Raw genomic sequence first — 22,084 nt, 5'->3', positions numbered from 1 at the left:
CTCTCTCTCTCTCTCTCTCTCTCTCTCTCTCTCTCTCTCTCTCTCTCTCTTTCGTCAATTTTCTAATGTCCGAGACCAGGTGTATGGGATCCAGGGAGCGTTCGTTCATGGCTGTGGCGTCAGCTGCTGCCCCGGTGAGTCTCACCCTCTTCGCCCCGGTCTCGTTCGCGATCACCCAAGATACCGGCGCTTACGATGACGCGTGCTCCCCCCGCGCCAAGGCGTCATAGGACACTCGCGTCCGATGACACGAGTTGTCAGTTGTCACGCGAACCGATTGCTCGCCGGCCCGAGGTAAATGCTTTTGGAATTTGTGCCATTCACTCTCTTGAGTGAACACTCTTGCGTTCGTCGCCGTCCATGTATAACTATGGGTTATCTTTGATGTTAATTACCGATATCAGCGTAACGCATAACAATGTGAAATAAAGTGTTATAAAAAAATTATGTTTCCTATTGTGTGTTCGGTGAAATCATAATATGTAGAAATTTAATTTAAAACATCCAGTATTTCCAAAGAGTATATATTGATTTTTTAGAAGTATCGACTATTTAAAACTACTTATTTCTAAGAAGCCAATATATTTTTTTTGGAAGTGCAATGTTCTAAATTAAATTATATGTACCTATACATTATAATATACTAATATTTATTATTTTTATATTCGAATATAAAAATAATTTTTTGAGATGACATATTTATAATAAGTACGACACAAGCGGCATTTTTATATTATTGATCAATAATATAAAAATGCCGCTTGTGTCGTATAACTAATCATAAATATGTCATCTGAAAAAATTAATAAGCATTTTTCATAGTATTCTTATTTCATTGAAAAAGAAGAGAACTAAAAAAATTTTTAAAAACCCGTCGCAAATAAATTTGATTTAATAGAAAGCAAAATCTAGAAGAAGATTAGAGAACATAAATCATCATTGTGTGTTATCAGATCGGAGAGGGAGGACGTAAATCATCACTAATTAACACGAGACATTATTAAATCATTTTCAGGTATGTGACTATGTCTGCATGGTGACAACAAAATCTTTTTGTTTTCAACCTCGTCATAACAAATTTCGTCGCCACGGAATCAAGCTTTCTTTCCATCTCAATGATCCCTTTCGCTGCTACGAAATGGACGAGACTGATGGGTGGCTCTCACGGTTGACTAAGTATAAGGTTATTGACATCGCAGAACCTGTTTCGATTAAAATATCTGGTTAAAAGAGTACACGGAAGATTCCTTTTACCAAAAAGAAACGATCAAGCCATTAATAATTTCGTTACATGTAAGAGTCAAAGTCAAAGACGTCGATAGATCAGTATAATCAAGGATCGAAACGCGAGACGCGGTATCATTCTTCGCTCAATGCTAAATAAATATTGCCTCGAAATATTTTAATCCGATGGTAAGAATTATTTGCGCACATCAGGGCCGCTTCTCCATACCGAAGCCCGAATATGTGAAAGTCCGGCCGCGAGAGAAGATCCGATAAAGTTTTCTCGCCGCCGCCGCGCGCGTCCAGATCGACTCGAAATCGCTGGAGGAAGATTCCTGGCACGAAAACCAGCTAGTTTGGCGGACAGTGTATTTTAATGAGGCCGCTACAGACGGTCGTGAAGGATCATCGCTCGGCGCGGAAGGCCACGGGGCAAGACATATACAGGGTCGCGCCGCCGAGATGAATTCCGTGCGCTGCGCCGGTTCAGACATGCACGGCGTGAGTACGACCGGGGTAAACGGCTAGGTAAGCATACGTATGTACCTACCTACACGTGCACTTTATATACGCGCGAGGACCGTGCGGGCCAGCCAGCCAGCCAGCCAACGACATCAGGGTGGAAGTCTTTACCGAAAGACATCTGGCTACCACCTGCCTCGATGCCCTCGCACTCGCTCCATCAAACTTCCCCATAATAGAACGCTCCCCGAACATACGCACCCGCTCTCATATGACGCGTGCACATGTGAGGAGGAACACGTATGTACGTGTGTGCATCGCGACCGTGTGACTCATATACCGGCGCGGACATAGGGTTGCGCGCCGCGCGTACGCGCCGGCGATAATCGAGTGATCGCGCCACTCCTCTCCCGTTCCCGTGGGGTTGCACGAAAATACAGGTTTACGGTATGCGACAAGGGTCTCTCCGCGTTAATGCCGTATCGAAAATTAAATATTCATCCGCGTCCGCGATCTAATATGAACGGCGAAAGTACCTATTTCCACATCGAGACCGTATTGTCATCGTGAGCAAAATTACGAAGATAATATGACTACATAATATACATCTCTATTTTTTATAATTATTTCCTTCTAGAATGAGCATACGATATCACTTCAATAACGATTTACATATAAAAAAAGTGTGATTTTATATACCTATATATATAAATTATTTATTTATATATATTTTTTAATTATTTCTTTGCAATTTCATCCAACATTTCTCTTTTGTAATTAACTTCGGACAGAGAAACCTTATTTTTTCTCATAAAATTAAAAGATTTTAATAAAGTTAATTTTAATCAAGTACTTATAAAATCGAATCATATCGAAAATATTAATTATTCAACAAGCAAAATTGGCTTATTCTACAATTCTTTAGATAACGTATATATAAGAATATGCATTAACCGGTCATTCACTGGTGCATCTACCCCAGTGTACATACTATCTCTCATTACCATACACATAAAAAATATATATATATATATATATATATATATATATATATATATATATATATATAATACGCATGCACGTCTACAAGACGAATTCCATCACCCCTCCGTGACGTGAAAAAAGGCGGGAAGACCCTCGGCAACGTGCGCGCGCGTTTCATCCCTCTCGTTCGTCGAGGTGCGCCTTGTCGCCATACACCACGCCTTTTATCCCCGTGCCCATTGCGAGGCGATTGTACATCGGGACGAGCCACCCGGTGCTCGTTCCCATGACAAGTGCGATGGGTATTTTCACTCGTGAATCTTTAATTCCACCGTGGGAATCGAGTCTACATAGACCAAAGATCCGCGCACACTGCACCATATGTATATATATGTATGTGTGTGTGTATAAATGTGTGCGCTTGTGATCCGATTAAATTACATCTTCCGCGATCGAGACAGAACGCGGTCCTTTGTGTCATTACGCGGAGATCTCGCTGAGGGGGAGGAAAATTCCCTCGCGGAAATTATCTCGTCTAAAATATGTGAACCTTCGTGCCTTTCTTATATTCTGATAAGTAACAAACATAAGTTTATACATTTTTACTTAGAATATAAAAAAGATGAAAAGAAAATATGATACACACAGATAAAATAAAATAGAAACAATAAACATAAGAAGCTAGTCAATGATTAGGAGAATGTTCAAAGAATATAAATAATTCTACGAGAAAAGAAAGATTTTTCCAACTTTGATTGATTAGAAATGTAATATAGAAAAGATACATATATACAGATACAGTTTTTATTTTTTTGGATACCTGATGACGTTTAAATCTTTGCTTTTATATTTCAATGGCGTCTTGGTATTCTGAATACTCGTCTAATTTTGAGTACTAAATTAATTGCGCATCGAATATGATAATAAATGCGAGTGACTGGTCCCGCCAGGCTCCGAAAGGTGGGTACAGTGGCTTGCTAGACAAGATTATTTAGGGGCGTTTTCAGTTCAAGCATCTGCTGGAAATCAAGTTCGCCCTTGCGAGCCCGCCGATCGGCGTCTCGTCGACCCCGCGCGGTGCGCCAAATCGATATCGAAACATAATGAAAAGGAAAGAGGAACGGGCTGCGAGAGAGCGGGGTCGGAGGGCCGCGGTCCATCCCGTCTTAAAAGGAGCCTCCTCAAGGGGCCCGGTCGCGAATATCGTCGGCAACCCCCTTCGAAATTTGTTATTTGACGTTTTTTTAGGGTGGCTTTCTTCTGGTTCGCCCCACACGGTCCGATTCCGGCGAAATTTTGGGGCAACGACTGGCACGGCAGCTGTCCAGCATCAGACGTGTCGGCGCGATTCAGTTTTAAATTCGATTGTAGAACTCGAGAAATTTAATCGCATGCCCGAGATCACAACGCGCGCTCCGACATATCCCATTGAGGGAAACGTGTCCCTTTGCGCGTTGACTTCAATTCTAATGACGAGGCGAGGAACTCACAGATCTCACCGACGATTCGTAAACCCCCCGAGACCGAGCTCAGGGATAGCTCTCTCTTTCTCCGGTCCGAAAGACCACACGCGACGCGAGTACAATAATACGCGATCTATTTATGTAGGGACCCCCGGGGCGCGCAAGTGATGTATAGCTAATGAGAATTCAGGCAGTTTTAAAAATGTTTTAAAAATGTCTTAATGTTAAAAGAGGAAAAGTTTCTAATCAATTTACTGTCTTTGACGATGTACCGTTGCAAAAACGTATATCGAACGATCTCGACAAATATCGTGAAAGTATATAATCATCAAAGATAGGCGATCAGGGATCAGTTAAAATTAATTAATAACATAGGTAAAAACCTAGATACAATAATTTTATAAACACATTTCTTAATTTAAAAATTAAGGACAAAATAAAAGTCGCGAAAGATTTTCAATCGAGAAACATTAAATTTTTTATACACTTCGACGTTTGTAAGCTACGTAAGTCTATATTATTGCGAATCGATCGGTTTATTTCGGAAAGAGGAAACCGTATATTATTATCGTAAGTATCGCGGTATCAATAGCTATTTCCGCCTCGTGGCCAATGACTTCGATACACGCCACGTGGGAATCCACGGAAAGAGTCGGAAGACGGAAGATCTCCAGAAATCGTCTCCTTTCCTCTCTCCATCTACCCCGAACAGCCATTCATGTCTCTGCGTGTTTGCGTGGAGCTAACATCCTTCCTTTTCCATTCGTTGATTTCGTAGCGGAGTCTATGCTAATATCTGACCTCCCAATGGTACTCGGCATGCAAACTTAATGACCTCTCCAAGATCTCGGCTAAGTGTGAAATCGTTAGGGTCCACCTTTATGGCAATCTTGCTGTTGCTAAGCAAAAGACCTCCCATTTTGTTCCCTTTAATTTTTCGAACCTTCAACCAACGAGACATTCGGCAATCACGTAGAAGGCAGTCGCTCGAGCTCATAAAATTTAAAACTTTATTAAAAAAAAAAACTTTTCCCATAGAATTTGTCCTATCTATCCCTAAACTTCTTTTAAGGATTAATAAAATAAAAGCGGAACGTAAAAGTATAGGCAAATAAATAATATATGAATATTTAAGAAAATGCGAGAAAAATGCAGGATAAAATAAAAAATATTTTAAAGCCTAAATAATTTTTAAATTTACATATACAATTTATATAAAAAATATTAGTCTTATGTTAGATCTCTATATTCGAAAAGAGATCCGAATGACGGGCAGAGCCGAGCACAAAGCGTTCTTATTCACATATGAATTTATAAGCAATAACTCTCGGGCAAATACAAAAAAAAAACCCCGCGGGAAAGTGGACATCGCAAAATGTCTAATCAAAACGAAAATGATGGATACTTCTCGCAAGGAATATTCTTCTCGACGAAAGGAACGGAACCGGGGCCCCAGGGTCGGACCCAGAGAGCGAAAAGGTACAAAATAAACGATGCACAAATTCCCAGCACAAAATTGACCTGGAACCGGGTTTAAATCTCCTTAGTCAACCTAGTCTCCCCCTGTCTCTCCCGCTCCCCCTTTTGTCTTGCCGAGACTGTATAAACCTGCGAGGACGACCGGCCCGAAAAAGACGAACAGTCGCCTCCTCACGTTTCTTTTAGCTTCGAAATTCGCTCTGAGCGAATGGCGTTTTGAAGAGCGGCGCGATATTCGTATGTACCTTGCCGGGTACCATGCTGCGAGAGTAACCACGATGTTACCCGAGCATTCTTGTCTACCGTCCATCCGTTCATCCTCGGACGCTTGTCAAGCTTTTTCCCCTGTTCCCCTTTTCCTACCTAACCACTGGGGATCGGAAATGGCGATGAACAAATATCTCTCTCGCAAGGTATTACCTCGTATTAGATTTCCATGTCCTTTACCCGTCCCTCATACATACCAGACCTGACATTTCAACGGAAACAATTGCAATTGTTACTAAAATGGCGTTTACCTTTGTATCTACCTTTGAAGCAGACCGGAGAATTTTCAGAAAATAAAAGATTCATTTAGCACTATGGTTTCTTCCGAAAATGTTCCATTATTTATTTTTATTTTATTTTTTCAATTTTTACACGTCCATAAAAATTGCCTTCTTTTAACAGTGTGCACCTAAAGCGACAAAAACTCTCGTCTAAGTTGACTGCATCACACCGAGAAATATAATAAGGAGTAAATGAAACCTACCGGCATGCTCGAAAAAAAGCATTCTTTCCTTTTCACAGAAAAAATGTCTCTATGGTAGGCACATGGCTGAAACGGTACGTTGCAACATAATGGAAAGTTTTCGGCGTCTTAAAAAGAACGCAGTTTCTTGAAATACATAAAGAATTTTCTATTATAACGTACATGTTATTTATCTAAATTACTTGTATCTGTATTAAACGCTGTTTAAATTTATCCTCGTTTACTTTATATAGTAAACGCTTGGAAAAGCTCTGAAATTTCTCCGAAATACGTTCCGAACGATCGACCATTGAAAATAAAAGACGTTTTGGGAATCAAGTGAGAAAGTAGCGAAACTGTTTTTTCACACGGTAAAGTAAACTTTGATAAAAGAAAATCTTTTAAAATTACATATATAACGTCAAATATCGAGAAACTGCAACAAATAGCTCCCCTCGAGTTTTTTTTGCTATGAAAGAATTCACTAAAAAAGAAATTAACCAACGTGAGTAAAGAATTTCTGTTCGGGAAACATTCGATTACATCTCCTATAATATGTTATATCATTACATATTTATAAGATACTTATTTAAGTGTGTTATATAGCAAGATATTTGAGAGATATTAATCGTATATTCTTATAAATAGGAATCGTGAATCGAGAATCACATTATTTCTGAAAATATAAATTTCATCCAAATCAAATATTTTTATCAATTTAATTATATACAGCAAAGTATATATATATATGGTTACTGACCACAATTTTAATAATCTTTTAAGTATTTAATAATTCAACAAATGAAATTTTTGATAATCAAGAGATATTGTAAAAGTAATTGCACAAGAGCAGGATCACAATCGTCTTTTACTACTTAACGCATTTAATGTTCGTTTAAAAAATTAAACGCATCCAGGAAAGTTTTAAAAGATTTTAAAAATCTGAACCACAAGATCGATATAAACGCCAATATTAGTTTGCTTATAGATACACATAAATTCAATTAGTAAGAGCTGGAGACACTCTTGGAATAACTAAAGTAAATAAAAATATTATAGCAATATGGAAAGATACGATCGTATTATATTTTTCTCTATTAGAATTTAATGTAAAATTTAATAGGGAATCTAACATCTTAATTCTAATAAATATTTCTTGGTAAATGCTAGCGGAAGTACTTCACAAAGACTCACTATAGCCAAGCTAATGAGAGTAACAAGTATACGCGCCAAGACCAGCTTCATATAATCTCCTTCGCGATAACGCTGTATATCCTTTGATATCATTGCGTCATATTTCCGTTGTCGGAATGCCGCGCGCATTCCCTCCACCCTCGCATTCGTATACGCGATATCACCGGCGAGTTTTCTCTGACGATTGAATATTTGGTCCAAGGGACTTTGATGTCGTTATAATATCTGTCGCGCTTAAATCTCTTCAGAGCGATACGCGTATGGAAGAATTTCGAAAGATACCGAACCTAACTGCTCATATCGCGCGTATTCGTACAGCGACGAATCAAAAGAGCCTGATGCTGATGAAAGTACCCAGAAGCGGTACAAAGTTATCGTGTTTGAAAAATATAAATAGATCGGAGCAGCATTAAGCACGGTAAAATCAACAAATTTTTGTAATCTCCAATATGCTAGAATATTTTGCTAAATTATTTAAAAGTCGTAATCAAAGGTCTACAATATCTGATTTTTATAAATTGATATCTTAAATTCATCTCGATATAGAGAAGCAACGAAATCCGAGTAGACGAGGAGACGAAATGGAACAACTATAAAGATCTCCGACTGTGAAGAAAAGGAGTAAGAATTCAAATATAAAAAATCCTCGAGAATTTATGGGATACCAAATTATATATTTTTTTTATATGAAGAATATGATAGTTTCAAAAATCTAGCTACGCCATTAAAATATTCTCTTCTCTCTCGTCTCTTAATAATCCTTCCATAATAAATTTCCAATTAAACTTCCCCATCTCATCGTGTCCCATCGCGACACAAGTCTACAAGAAATATTTATCGACCGATTTGTAGGTCGATCCGCAGGTACGATCTTTGCGACAAGAACCGAACAGATAAATAAACACGTGCGTGGGCCTCTCGAGCCGATTATACTTACGCTTCCGTGATCGGAGGTGAGCAATAGGACGAGTGATAGGTCGCTATCTCGTTGTTGATCGACAATCCATTCGGCCCGAGCAATCCAGTCGAGAATATATCCATCATAAGCGGCGCGGACGATTCTCGCGGGTGGCGGACGAGAGAACGGGAACGGGGGGGATGGCGGACGAGGGGGCAGAGCCGAGGGAGAAAGCGCGCGGGGTTCGGCGATAAATGAAAATCCTCTCGCCCGCGTAGATGCTCCGAGCACCCCCCGGCTTACGAGCACTACCGCCTGCGCGCGTAGGTAACGACGCGATCCATTGCGGCGGTCCTGCTGCGCGTCTCCGTCTCCGGAGAATTTTGCTCTACCTCGCAAAAGGAGAACCGCGCCTCACGCGGTCATGTTTACGCGCTTTCCCGCGGTCCCGCGCAAAATGAGACCCCTACGAGCGTCGGCACGCCACGCGCATCCCTTCTCCACTTTCTTCCTTCTCCGGCTTTTGTCTTTTCCGAAAGCGCGCAATCTCGCTTCTCCCGACCGGACGGAGGAATTATCCGTCGCCTTGGGGACGCGAGGGAGTGAACGCCTAGCACGCTACGATAAACGGGAAGAGGGATGCGCGCTCCGACGCGCGCGCGAACGGCGCTAAAGTTTACGCGCCGAAACACTTCCACTGCCCCGATGGGTATCGCGTCGCGCGTCAGCACTCGGCGATTTCGGTGGGGAAGCGTCGCGCTGAACGATCCACTTTCAACGGCGGTCGAGTTCGGACTGGCGATCGCTATCCGAAGGAACTCTCGCTGGCAGCACCGCAGCAGCAGCAGCAGCAGCAACAGAAAACGGCAGGTCTAACGCTGGAATCGGTGGCGGGGAGAGAAGGAGAAAGGGTCGACCCTAGGGAGAGAAAGAGACGAGAAGAGAGAAAGGGGGGGACAGGAAGAGAGAGAAGGAGAGAGGGAAATGCACACGAGGAAACCGGCATGGCATCTCGACTCCGAAGAGTCCGAAGGGTGAGGTGGAACGAAGGCGCCGCGCCGGTCCGGTCGTCTCTACTCTACGAACTTACATGCATACGTGCCTCGGAACGTACGCGGCGCGGGGGAATCGCCAGGAACGATCGACCGGCAAGAGGCGGCGATGTACGACGCAATGCGCGACCTGATGCCTGTGCGCCATGCGGAATAACAATCGACGCCGATAAGTAGTCGGAGAAAAGGGCGCGCGAGAGGAAAGCGTGTTTGAGAAATCCATTCGTTCTCAGGCCTCAGGCTCGCCGCGCTGACGTCGCTTTCGAGTTAAGTTCCATTTCGACGAATTGCACGTATTTCGTACAGAAAGAGCACGATAATAAAATCAATCTGTCGAAAATGCCATCGAGTTCCCTTAAGATTGAATTGTCAAACCGTTTAAGTGAATTTTCCAAAATTTATGAAAAGAGGGTACGCTATGTATAGTTAAATCCATTTTGCGTAACACGTAACAACATTAAAAATCTCTCTTGCGCTCGATGGAGCTCGAATTAAAATCGCTGCCACCCAGAATTTATCGTCAAAATTTAGAAAGGTTTTGTTATTTTGTCATTGCTTTATTATATCTATAAAAATTAAAATATAATGTTTTTACATACAGCAAATTTATTTTGTGCACGATGTAATTTTTTTCTCGGCGAGTACCGCTCTCAAAAGCACGGAAGGAATTGAACGCCTTGAACGGCGGTGTCCTTAAAACAAGAGGAGCGCTTTGTTTGTGGGAATGTACTTTAATAGCGGCGTATACCTTGGAACTCACGGACTACGCCTTAAGCTACAGCTACACTGCGGACACCGCTGCTCGCCGAGTGTCTCGACGTGGAAATTTCAGAACCGAGGACGACAGGATCGAAATAAATATAACGAAAAAATAATTGGTATATCGATAGCATAAACAAGTAATTTTGTGACGTCAAATGCGACTTGTTTTCTACAAATGTTTTCAACGCCAGTTACGGTATAATCTGCACTTTGCCATATTAAAATCGACATTTACTCTTCTAACGTCATAATATAAAATAACAGGTTGCAAAACAACAAAAATAAGGAGCGTTATCCTATTTAGACCGTTGTTAAAATGCTGTTGCACAATTTTTATGTAACTTACTACAGTGTAAATGGAACTTTAAGTCGGTTAACCCACGAGAGGTACAGCGAGAAAAATAAGAGAAAGGAGAAGTGGAGAAAAGGAAGATGAGAAGGAGAATTGAAAGAAAGAGAAGAGGCAAGAAAGGAGAAGGAGGAGGAGGAGGAGGAGATCGCGGCGACGCTGACGAGGAAGAAGAACGTGAGAAAGACGAGGAAATGAGAGGAAGGGTTGCGGACTCCGGGATAAGCCGCAAGGTCTCGGCGGTATCGGATCACGCCGTCACGTTCTGGGCGTTGGGAACCGATCGATTCCTTGACGAACCGCGGCAAGGGAAATGCGGGTCGATGGCGCGAAATCATGGAACCTCCTACGGATCACGCTTCGAAGAATATCAGGGACGAAAAACGCGCCGGAATTTCGGCGAGTCCAAATATATTTCTCCCTGACATTACATTAAACATATAAAAAATTAATATAATGACAAGATAAAAATCTTGTCAGAAGCTACATTTTTTCTTGAAATCTCTTTCTCCTTATTTATTAACGATTTACGGTTTGTCAGTAAAAATAACAGATTTTGATATTGAATAGAAAGCAGGTTTGTGCTGAAATACGCTCGCTATTAATTTCTTTTTAAATACCTACGAAATTCGTGCGCCAACGTGATCGAGAAAAAATGTGGAAGCTGAGAAAGACAAGAAGAAAGAAAGATGGGGAGAGAGAGAGAGAGAGAGAGAGAGAGAGAGAGAGAGAGAGGGAGAGAGAGAGATATCACGAAAAGGAGGCGACGTCGCGTGACTCGTCTCGAAGCCGGGAACCCGTTTCGAAATTGAGAGCGGCATATGTCGAAGTTGAAAGAATATGCAAAATCTGGAAGAAAAGACTTCCTGCGAGATGTATGCAACCGCGAGAACGAAGCGCGCGTCCGGGCGGGCGGTATTCTCCGCGGCACGGTACGGCGCGGCGGCTGATTCCGAGAGGAAACGACGAATAGAGAGAGAGAGAGAGAGAAAGAGAGAGAGAGAGAGAGAGAGAGAGAGAGAGAGAAGGTCGCGGAAGAAAAATGAAGAACCGACGCGGACGCCGCGCACAGGTACATACACGGCCGTGCTGATACCTCGGATTGGATGCAGGTCGCTACATGACACCCGGGCAGGTTTTCCTCGACGAAGAACACGACGGGCGCCCCCCCCCCCGCCTTCCGGGTTCTCAATTCGGGATAAAAAGACGAGCGTCGATCGTGGCGGTCCAGCCCAAGACTCCACACAGCTGAGAACCGCCAGTGGCCGTCAACCCTGCTCGGCAAAAAGATAATGAATCCGGAGGATCTCGCGGATAACGGACAAACGTCTGGTATTGTGCGCGATTTTTGCAAATCACCTGTTATTTTTGAGAAACCTCGCGGACCGTTTCCTCAAATTCTGCTGGAATTTTTTTTTTCTTAAATGATCGCATGACTGCGATTACTGAATATTCGGTTCTTAGAGATATGAATAGTTACTTATGATACGTAGCAAATACATATAAATGCACAATTACTATTTTTCTATATAATATATTTAATTGATTGGGCATTTGTGTGTGACATTATTAGATACGTCAAAGATAAAATATTAATATACAGAGTATTAAGTTTCAGTACCCCAAATCTTACCTGAAAATAAAATTATTGCTGCAAAATAATTATCGTTTTACTTTTTCTAATATTATTTTTCTCGCAAATGAAGTTTTTTTTTCTCCCCTCTCTGTTTCTCTCTCGACCGCACCAGTTCACGGTCTGCTTTCCGTACAGTCGATTGTTTGTGAGTCCGAATTTGATTATCTCTAACCGACCTGTGGACGAGGGTTATACGTACGCGGTAACCCCGTAATTTCGAAGGCATTAATACCCAACGCGTCCGCAAATCGCCGAAGTTTATTACGGCGGTGAAGTTCGGCCAAAGCACCGAAACGGGACTCTGCCGGCCGCGGCGGTACAAAGCCACGAAAGATTATAACGTTCGAGGCTCCCGGTGAGGTTTCGTGCAACATTTCGAGAAGATTTATTCACGAAAACAGTCTTCTATACGGCGAAAACAAAAAAAAAGGAAGCTGAATTTCACCAGCATATTCCATTAATAGCGATTTTAAAAAATGTCATATAAGCACGAGCTCACAAATGCAAGTCTTTTCGAGTTACGGATATCGAAGGCTGTCTATTGGCAGAAAGATTCCGACATCGGAGTAAACCAGCAATATCAAGTATGTAAATATTACATGACATTGCTCTCGGATATTACAGCGGAGCACACAAACATAGAATTATTATTCCTATACTAACAACGTAAGAAGGAATGATAATTCTGTTCGTGCTCCGCGGTAATATCCTAATAAATAGGAATAATGTCAATAATAATGTCAATGCTGCTATACTATGACGCCACGTACTCAGCCTTCGTAGATTTTGTAGATACATATATATATTAATCTGGGAATAGTCACCTGGGGTGATTTTTAGCTCAGTCACAGTTGTCGTTACTGTTCGATAAAATCCATATCTATTTTTATTTCTCTATATACTCTTTTTTAAATATTATATAAGATAGTATAAATTATATTAAATAAAATACTTTTTTGTAATATTAAGTACGACATAAATCTATATACATGATTTCAAATACTAATAAATTGTAGAGCGACTAATATAATATCCAATATGTAGCTAATAATAGCGGCTTTCAATTGGAGTGCAAAAACTCATTCAGATTTCTCGATTCGCGAATCGTAAACACGATTTCGTTGAAGAGAAATCATTCTGCCCGCAGAGTAGATCGTGTTTTCGCCCGCGTTTTTTTTCCGCGACCTTCTCCTCGTCGAGAATGACGCGGGGCGATATCCATGCCACGCACGCATCGCGCGTCTCCGGTCTCGTATATACATCTTTCCGAACTGCATCGAATTTGTGTATTATGGGACCGGCGCGCGGCGTATTAAAGAGCCACGTGCGACGCGATGCAAAGCGATGGCGCGTCACGTCGGTCGCCGGGTGTCGATCCCTGCCCTGCGCGCTCTCGAGCACGCCGTGCGCGCTGAATAGCGGCTAGCGGCGGCATCCGCGCGACGGGTGAAAGAGACGGGGCCCCGACCCCCGACCAAACCGGGAGGGTTCGCCCGTCGCCGCCGCTCGTCCGCCTCTCTGTCCTCTGTTCCTATATGAACGAGGCAGCTGTCTCTCATTTGTTTCCGCGCTCGCGCGAGATGACCGTCGACATCGTCGCCGGTCGCCGGTCGCCGGCGACACCGAGCCGAGAGGTCAATCTCGCCATTCTCGCCGAGCATTCCTGCGCGGATCCTCCGACGAGAGGAATCATCTCGCTGGTCGACAATTTTATCGATCCGTCTATTAAACCGCGTCTTATTTTTGTACACAAATTTTGTACTGCGATTTTTATTCTGGTAACGAGCGATTTCAAATATAAATCACTATCTATTCAATTATTTTCGATTTGCGACCGGGGCCACGTCAATTCGACGTATTACTATGTAGTGTTAAAATTAAATATTGTGACTTACGCAGTAACCGCGTCGTACTCTCAATGCCCATTATTAACTCTACTCTGTTAATTTAATTATTTTAGTATTAATTTGGGGTTCTCAGATGAGATGTACGAGCAATCGTGGTTTGACTGAAATTCTTCGATGTTCCTAGCCGGTTTTTAACGGTACTCCTCCGGTTTTGGGTCAACTCGTTCTATTTCGTGATTATTTTGTAGACATTCCTAACTCCTTTGTAAATATTATGGCTTTCTTTTGTAAGTAAATTTTTAGTAAATATTAGTCACATTGTTTAGTTGGTTAAATATTATTTATGGTTAAAAATTCTCGCGCATAAAAAAAATATATATGTTCAATAAAAGTCGTGTTAAAACATGGACAGGCGTGGAGACGTCAAAAGAGTACGATCTTCCTAAGCGAATAAATGGCGCGAAATGCGCGTCAAATAGACGCGAGGACCAGAGAGAGCGAGCGGAGCGGCGAGAAAAGGGGGACGTGGGAGGTGCAGGAGGGCACGAACGGCAAGGCCAGGACGCGGAAGGGCGACGGGCGTGCGCACGAGGAGAGACCGAGACCGCCAGCAGGCGATGGCACGCGTGGTTGTTGTACATAATACGTTCGTCGTCTGCGTTTTGTCCTCGTCGCTACAGTTGCCACGCGAAGCACCGGGACCCGCGGGTTGACGTCACCCTATCTCCCGACGGACAAGCTTAAAATTGATAAGTGGGACCTCGCGTGGCCGTTCCGGGACGAAGAGGAAGATCACTCGGTTTACGAAGTATTCCCGCGCGTGGAAATAAAAAAGCGCGGGAGAGAGACCCATTGCGTTCATCGATCATCAAATGGATGGACGAGATCCCGAAGTTTTTCGAAAGCACGTAACAGCTCTGCTATACGCGATTGAGAATAAGTCATCGGAACGGATTAAGATTATTTGATTGATCGAATTCGAATCTTCAGTTCCTCCATCTTAATCGCAAATGCATAGTCTGACGCGAGTTTCGAGGATCTACTCCGGAAATATTCAGGAACATCTCTGTCAGATGTTCTTATATACATAGGCTCCGTCTGTGCTCCGTTTGTTCTACGTTTCCGTCTACCTTGTGATCTGTTTATCACGTTTTGCTTGCATTCTATCAATTTTACATCGCAAATGCCACATTCTTTTATTTTCAGGTAGGCATCATAGCAGCGGCATTATACCGACGGTCTCACTTTTCGCAGATGCATCTGAATATTAAACACATTATATTTACCTATTTTGTTATTACCAATCTTATACGCATAAAAATTATTGTTATCGTCGCGTCAGGCCGATAAAGGATTATTATCGTCACGATTGGCGCAACAATCATATGTTGGAAAGTTTTTCAAGAGAGAGAAACAATCTTCGACGGAAGACTCTTCGGCTTTTATCGCAAGAAAAAAAAATATATATATATATCGCGAGAAGAGTATTTTAAACTCCAGCACCTTTGAAATACTTATTTGTACTGATGTTTACGTGAAATTTATGTGTTTATTGTGAGATCGATGCCTGTGCACAAAACACGGAACAAGTTTAACCCGAGAATAGTCACCTAGTTTTCTTTTTGCGTAAACGATCACCTGAGCATTTTTTTACACCCCAATGAAAAGTCAACAAGTATTGTCAATTACATATTGTGCATTTGATTATTCTACAATTTATTAGTATTCGAGATCATTATTTTATTCAATATTTTCTATAAAAAAGTAAGAAAAAAATAAAAAATGGGTATGGATTTTCTCAATTGGTAACAAAAAAATATAAGACTTACTTAACTTTCTCGCCGCTGGGGTGTAAAAATCATTCCAGGTGTTACTACCCCTGGGTTAAAGATGATTTCGACCAAACTCCGATTAAAACTTAATCGGAGTTAACTTATCAAGTAATATTTATTGTACATAGATAGAATTATTAATTGTTGTTTATATAGAAAGAAAGGTCGAGAACAATGAATTATATAGTCGAAAATCTTGCTTTGAGCGACTTTGCCGGTAAAACTACTTAATCGCGATTAAGTTAATCGGAGTTTGTGAGCGAGACTCCCTTTAGAAATCTTTAACGGAGCAAATTTATCGATTTTAACGTCGTCTCTTGGGTCTCACCGTCTCTCACACGGCTGTATCTTATTAATTCTTATCCCGAAGGAGAAAGTCGATCCTTTCGCCGCGGGTTATTTTATACTTCGCTCGGTTATCGGATACAAGAATGAGAAAGATGAGATCGCGACGCGAGCGGATGAAACAAATAAAAAGCAAATGTCACCGAAGAGCCAGACCGAAACGTGTACGTTGCACCTTCGTCAAAAGTGACATGAGAATAACACGATGTACAATAACGCAACGCAAATTTAATTTTATACAATTGATCTTATGAAAAATTGTTGCAAAAATACTTAAATTCATTATCTCGACGTGTGACAATGTACCAAATCGATGTATAAAATGTATCAACGTACAAATGTCAAACCCAAATATATAAATACAACTTTCGACGATACAAGATCGGTCCCTAATTTCGCTTCACGAAGCAAACCTGAAAAGCTCATCTTCCGCGAATATAAAAAAGGAGAACAAATCGACAGACGCGACCGTATTCCGAAAAATTGAGAAAATCGGGGATCAAGGACCAAGACCAGCGACGACGTCGTTCATTCGGCCGGAAAACAAGTGGCACACGACGCGACGACGATGATCGGGGTGACAGTCGAGCAACAATAATAGGCCCCGCGAGATTTCGACGAGAGAGCAAAGTGTCGAATTCACCTTGACGAGGCGCGATCTGTTTATTGTCGTCAATTGTCACTCTCGAGCTCTCGTCTTCGCCTCGCGACACGCGTTAAAATAACGAGGCGAGATCGGCGCGTTCCCGCCGACCTGCGCGGCGACGCACGCGAGAAGATGAGAAAAACACGCTGATGGAAGCGTCCCCCGGCTGACCGGGGCACTCCGCACTCCGGCCTCGCTCCGGCCTGCCTGGCGCGACTCGACAACGCGCTCCGAATCCGAATCCTCGATCCTCACGCATGGCCATGGCATGCCCCTCGCGATACGCGGGTGAGCGGAGCGAGAGGGGGACGCGAGATACCCGTCGCGCGGGTCCACGCGTCGGCGTCGCTCTCCCACGCTCTTCCTTTCCGCTTCCCGCCAAAAACATATCGCGCTTTAAACACGAGGAGCCGAAGGAGCGCGCGGCTCCCCCGACCCTTCGAAGGAAGGGAGGGGGGGGGGAGAATTTCGTCCACCTCCCTCCTTTCTCCCGTCCCCGGGGCCGGCGAAAAATAACCGAGTACAGACTTATCTAATTTTAAATACGCCAGAGGAGGCAGAGAAGGGGGAGGTACGGGGTACGGGGAGACGCGTCTGAGACGCAGCCTCGACGTACACGCGCGAACCCCTTTTCGTCGGGGAGGGAGGGAAAGGGGGGCCGCGACATACAAGGGGGCGACATATACGTGCACTCACCTCTTTCTACCGAGGAACATGTTGCCGCATCGTCTCGGGGTGAACATCCGAGATGCGTCTCACGTAAACCGCGCGCGCGCGCGCGCGAGAGAGAGAGAGCGGTGGACGCGTAGAGAGCGATTTAAACAATATGGCCGCTCTCACCCTCCGGAAACCGGAACAACCGCGAGAGACGCGACGCCTCGCCTCGGCCGAGGCAGGGGAGAGAAACCCTCGTTTCGGCGTTCCGCGGGCGCTCTCACTCCCCGCGCGAATCGACGGCGCTCCGAGAGATTCTACGACGCTGGCGTCGCGCACTATACGCGACCGATCTCGCGTCTCGCGCTCGCGTGTCTCGCGACTCTCGCGGTTTTTGACAGACCGCGACCCGCGTCCGCGTTTACGAATTACGAGGAATATACGAGGTACAGATCGCTCCTCGCTCGCTCCCCGTGACGCCGCGAGCCGTTTACCTCGCGCAGGCTAACTGCCCCGCGGAGTCGCCGACGACGTCGACGCGGAGATCAGCCCCGTCGGTCACGTAGTCCAGCTCCATCCCCTCCTTCCTCCCACCCCCCGCGCCGTTCTACCGCGCCGTACGATCGGTGATGCTCTAGAGCGGAATTTTTGCTTTATCAACGGCAGCAAAGGAAAAGATCTCCCTAACGTTTTGTAAAAGATAAAATAATTATAAATGTAATTATTAAATTTTATCATTATAGTAATTATCAAATGTTAGTAAACTTGTCATTTTTGTTATTTATCTATTATATAATTTAGATATCCATTTTATATACCTATATGTAAAAAATTTTAATGTCGATATTAATTAAATATAATTATTGAGAATTTAATGATTATATTTATTATGAAATATTAAATTTGTTAATAAATTTATTTTTAAATTTTATATTTAAATGGACAAAAATATTTATCCATTTTTTATTTTACTCGATTTTCATGTTTGCATCTCTTTCCGAGCTAAACAACTGTTTTGATTTTCTATACAAGTCTCTCGGTCGCAATCTTTTTTTGCATACGTCATAATCATAAATGAAAATATGTATATAATAAAGAAAGAAACAACAAAATACAGAAGGGGCAGCTCAGGCAGCTGTGACAATCTGACAAACGAATTTATGTCACGTGGTCGACAAGTGTCGACACGCGCGGCCGGCGAGTTTTCCGCGCCAATTTCGCATCCTCTCGATTTTCTTCGACAATTGCGACAACATAGGTGTCAACGATACAAGCGAATGACTTAATTAAAAATGAAGTTCAGATGTAGAATGGTGGATACGGGTGCCATGCGGGATTTTACAAGTAAAATTTAAATTTCGTGCTTCTAACCTCATCGGGGATGTCAAATGCGAATCTCTTGAAATGATAAATATGACGATGATCGATATATATATATAACGAATATCTCTTTATTAACTATACGAACGTTTTTTTTTTTCCCCCCAGGTATCGTTAATACTATATCCCGAATGGCAAAATACTGCGTGCTGCGATTGACGCCGGACGAATTGTGCTTCAATGTCGGCGACGAGCGTATCCCCGTGCTCTGGGCGGTGCTCTCGCAGCAGCACTTCTTCGCGGAGTACGTTATGAACGGCGTGTCCGAGCAGGAGAACGAGATCTATCTGGAGTTCGACGCCTCCATGTTCGCCAGAAGCTTGAACAGCCTCCGGGTGACGGCGAGGAGCGTGAAGATTAAATTGACGAACAAGCGACAGCCCTGTCTCACGTTCGAGATCGACCTTACCTCCCTGTCCGTTGACTCGCGGCAGTGCGTGCACGACGTGCCCGTGAAGCTCATACCCCGCAGAGAGTGGCCGGAGCACAAAATGCCGGACATTCCCGAGTTCGACGTAGGTATAGCGATGTACGCTCTATAAATCGTGCGCGATCGATTCGGTAAGGGTAGAACCTTGTTTCACGCAGATATCGCTGGAGATACCGCAGCTGAAATACCTACGGTACATCGTGGACAGAATGAAGAGCGTGAGTCCTCAGCTGACGGTGATTGCCAATAAATCCGGAACGTTGGTGGTAAAGATCGAGGTGGACTACGCTACCGTGTCGACTCATTTCAAAGGGCTACAAGTTTGGGAAGGCAACGAGGAGCGGGAGACTAACGATATCTCGGCGACTGTCAACGTAAAGAAACTCGCCATGTTCCTGGGTTGGGACATTCTCCATCCGGACAGCGTTAAGTGCAACTTGTTGCGGGAGAAGATGGTGAAACTAACTTTAGACGTGGGGGATCACGTTAAAATACATTATTTCATGCCGGCCATTGCCTCGTGAGCGAAGGGAAGAAAGACTTAGATGTAGTGTTATTTAAATGCAAAAAAAAAATATATATATATTTCTTACGCTTCTCATTCGTACGTTCGCATCCATACAGGTTGAACTTGTCTATTAAATAAGCTATACGCCAATTCGAAAATAATCCTTACAAATTTATACGTAGAGTAACTAATTATAAGCTAAATGTAAATTCTGTTCGCTCTCTTGCCTGAAACTCTGATGCATCTGATCGATCTGTTGTATTTTCTGATTCAACAGGGCCGTCTGTTGATCGAGCCATTGCAAACTGTTCATGTGCGCGTTCAGAATTTTTCCGATCTGAACGATAGGATCGCTGGAGTCCTGAGCGCGGTTCGCTTCGTTCAAGTGCTCTATTATTTCCTTCAGATCCTCCGACATGCGTTTTAACTGGGTGTCGAGATTCTCTGACAAACGATAGGTGTAATCTCGATCGGAATCCGAGACGGAGAGAGACGCCAGCTCCTTTTCCAATGGTACTAAACATTCCTGCAACTCTTTCTGTTGTCCAACCTGAAAGATATTATTGTTCCAATTTAACGTGGAAATTTAGTAATTAATTTTTCCCGTGCTCTAAAATCGCACAGACGTCAATCTATACAATTGCGGATATACATGTGTAACTTACAACGTAGTCCAGCTCGTGCTCCAATTGCTGCTGCTCGATCTTCACTCTTTCAACCTCCTGATTCAGCGTTACTATCTTCTCCCCGTTCGTTATCAACAACTTGTCCCAGGCATTAACCTGCGTCGCTTGATTCACAAATACCTTCTCTTGCTCCTCCAACTCCAAGGTCCACTTGTTGATCGATTCTTCGAGCTGGCAGAAATTAATAGCCCCTGGTTGAACGCCAGTCGCGGAGCTGACGCTGCGATAAAAATAATTGAATTTACAGTTAGCAACGAACAAAAATTAACTAATCGTTCTAAACGTGGATTTTGTAATTAGCGTTACTCACGTGGTGGTGGTGCCCAGTGAAGCGTGAGTAGACGGTGCTGCTAGGCTTGTCGAAACAGCGGCGGAGGTCGTTTTGCTCGGAGGGAATCCAGCGGAGGTGGTCGTTGACGTTCCGAAGCTAAATCCTCCTGTGGTGGTAGTCGCGAGGGAGAATCCAGTGGTCGAGGGTGTAGCGGTGCCCGTTTTCGAGGCGTCAAACGACAGTCCCGGTGTCGCGGATGTCGCTGGCGTACCGCTAGGAAGATTAAAGCTCGGAACGCTCGGTACGGACGTTGTAGCAGCAATTGTACTACCGAGACCGAACCCAGTTCCAGTGGCCACGGTGTTTGGAGTGCCAAAGGTCAAGCCGGTGGCTCCTCGAAGATATAACGCGTACGCGTTAACGTCATTCTTACGTCGTAAAGAGGCGAATGCTTTGTTGCGCCGGAAAATAGGACGTACCTGGTGTACCCGCCATGGGTTTCGATGCGCCAAAACCCGCGAAACCTGGCGCTGCGGTTGTCGCGATAGGGAATCCCGTGGACGGGGTCACGGCCGCTTTCGCGGGGTCGAACGAGAGGCCCGTCGTCGCGGGCATGGGCGTCCCGCTGCTCGTGAGATTCGTGAAGCTCGGCAGACTCGTTGCCGTAGATATGGACGTCGTCGTTGCGGTGACCCCGCTTCCGCCGCCGAGGCCGAAGCCGGTCCCGGGTACCATGGTGTTCGGAGAGCCGAAGGTCAGCCCGGTGAGTCCTTGCAACAGGAAAAGTGCCGACGGACATCAAAATACCGCGGACGCGAGTCTCTCTCCTCTCTCTCTTTCTAGTTTCTCTCCCCCCGAGCTAGAGAAACCACAGAGACGTTTGCATTTCTGTTCCCGTTCAGCACGCTCGGCGTATACCTGTCGTGGGCTTCGCCGCGCCGTATACCAATCCTTGGGGATTCGGAGGCGTAGCCATCGTGTACTCCGTGCTCCGGGTCTGCTCCAACCGTCTATCTTAGCGGTTTAAAGTGGTTAACTGGAGCCTGGAGCGGCTGGAGCTGCGTGGAGCTATGGCTATGAATGAAGGACTGAGGGCACGGCGCGAAGCGCGAAGATAAACGAAGATAGACGAGCGCGCGGTTGTCTGAAGTGCGCGTCGAGTCGCCGACCAATCCGACGCGGCGGCAAAGCGCGCGCGGCGACCAATCGCGTCGCGGGAAGACGGTCCCGGTTATCGCCCCGCTGACCGCAC

General features: G+C 44.1%; 3 protein-coding genes across 6 annotated transcripts in view; 1 reads left to right on the top strand and 2 right to left on the bottom strand.

Moving 5' to 3' along the window:
* The window catches only part of Myb (proto-oncogene like protein Myb), a 31,498-nt gene extending 13,417 nt beyond the window's left edge, over nt 1-18,081 (bottom strand). The window contains exon 1 of one of the 3 annotated variants that reach the window (XM_077401078.1): nt 17,600-18,081. In XM_077401078.1, the coding sequence (XP_077257204.1) occupies nt 17,600-17,646 (47 nt within the window). In that variant the 5' untranslated portion in view covers nt 17,647-18,081. Of the gene's footprint in view, nt 1-8,473; nt 9,245-17,599 lie in introns of those variants that run through there. The other 2 variants (XM_077401080.1, XM_077401077.1) reach the window with 2 other exon arrangements.
* A 622-nt stretch (nt 18,082-18,703) lies between these two features.
* Nucleotides 18,704-19,964, top strand: Hus1-like (Hus1-like checkpoint clamp component). The gene is made up of 3 exons (XM_077401133.1): nt 18,704-18,901; nt 19,046-19,452; nt 19,526-19,964. Exons 1-3 carry the CDS (start codon nt 18,850-18,852, stop codon nt 19,889-19,891), a joined length of 825 nt encoding a protein of 274 aa, XP_077257259.1. The 5' UTR covers nt 18,704-18,849; the 3' UTR covers nt 19,892-19,964.
* Nucleotides 19,916-21,937, bottom strand: Nup62 (nucleoporin 62). Of its 2 annotated transcripts, none has more exons than XM_077401118.1 (5): nt 21,751-21,937; nt 21,312-21,602; nt 20,872-21,223; nt 20,541-20,781; nt 19,916-20,425 (listed from the first exon to the last, which is right to left on the bottom strand). In XM_077401118.1, exons 1-5 carry the CDS (start codon nt 21,806-21,808, stop codon nt 20,063-20,065), a joined length of 1,305 nt encoding a protein of 434 aa, XP_077257244.1. In that variant the 5' UTR covers nt 21,809-21,937; the 3' UTR covers nt 19,916-20,062. The 2 variants fall into 2 exon arrangements, with proteins under 2 accessions (XP_077257244.1, XP_077257243.1); XM_077401117.1 differs by having other exon boundaries at nt 20,872-21,226; nt 21,751-21,935.
* Between the last annotated feature and the right edge of the window lie 147 nt (nt 21,938-22,084).

Source organism: Temnothorax americanus, unplaced genomic scaffold (assembly GCF_048541705.1).
Source record: "Temnothorax americanus isolate GAGA-0224 unplaced genomic scaffold, ASM4854170v1 Scaffold14, whole genome shotgun sequence".
Classification (NCBI taxonomy): Eukaryota; Metazoa; Arthropoda; class Insecta; order Hymenoptera; family Formicidae; genus Temnothorax; species Temnothorax americanus.
This window is presented reverse-complemented; position numbering and strand designations above follow the sequence as displayed.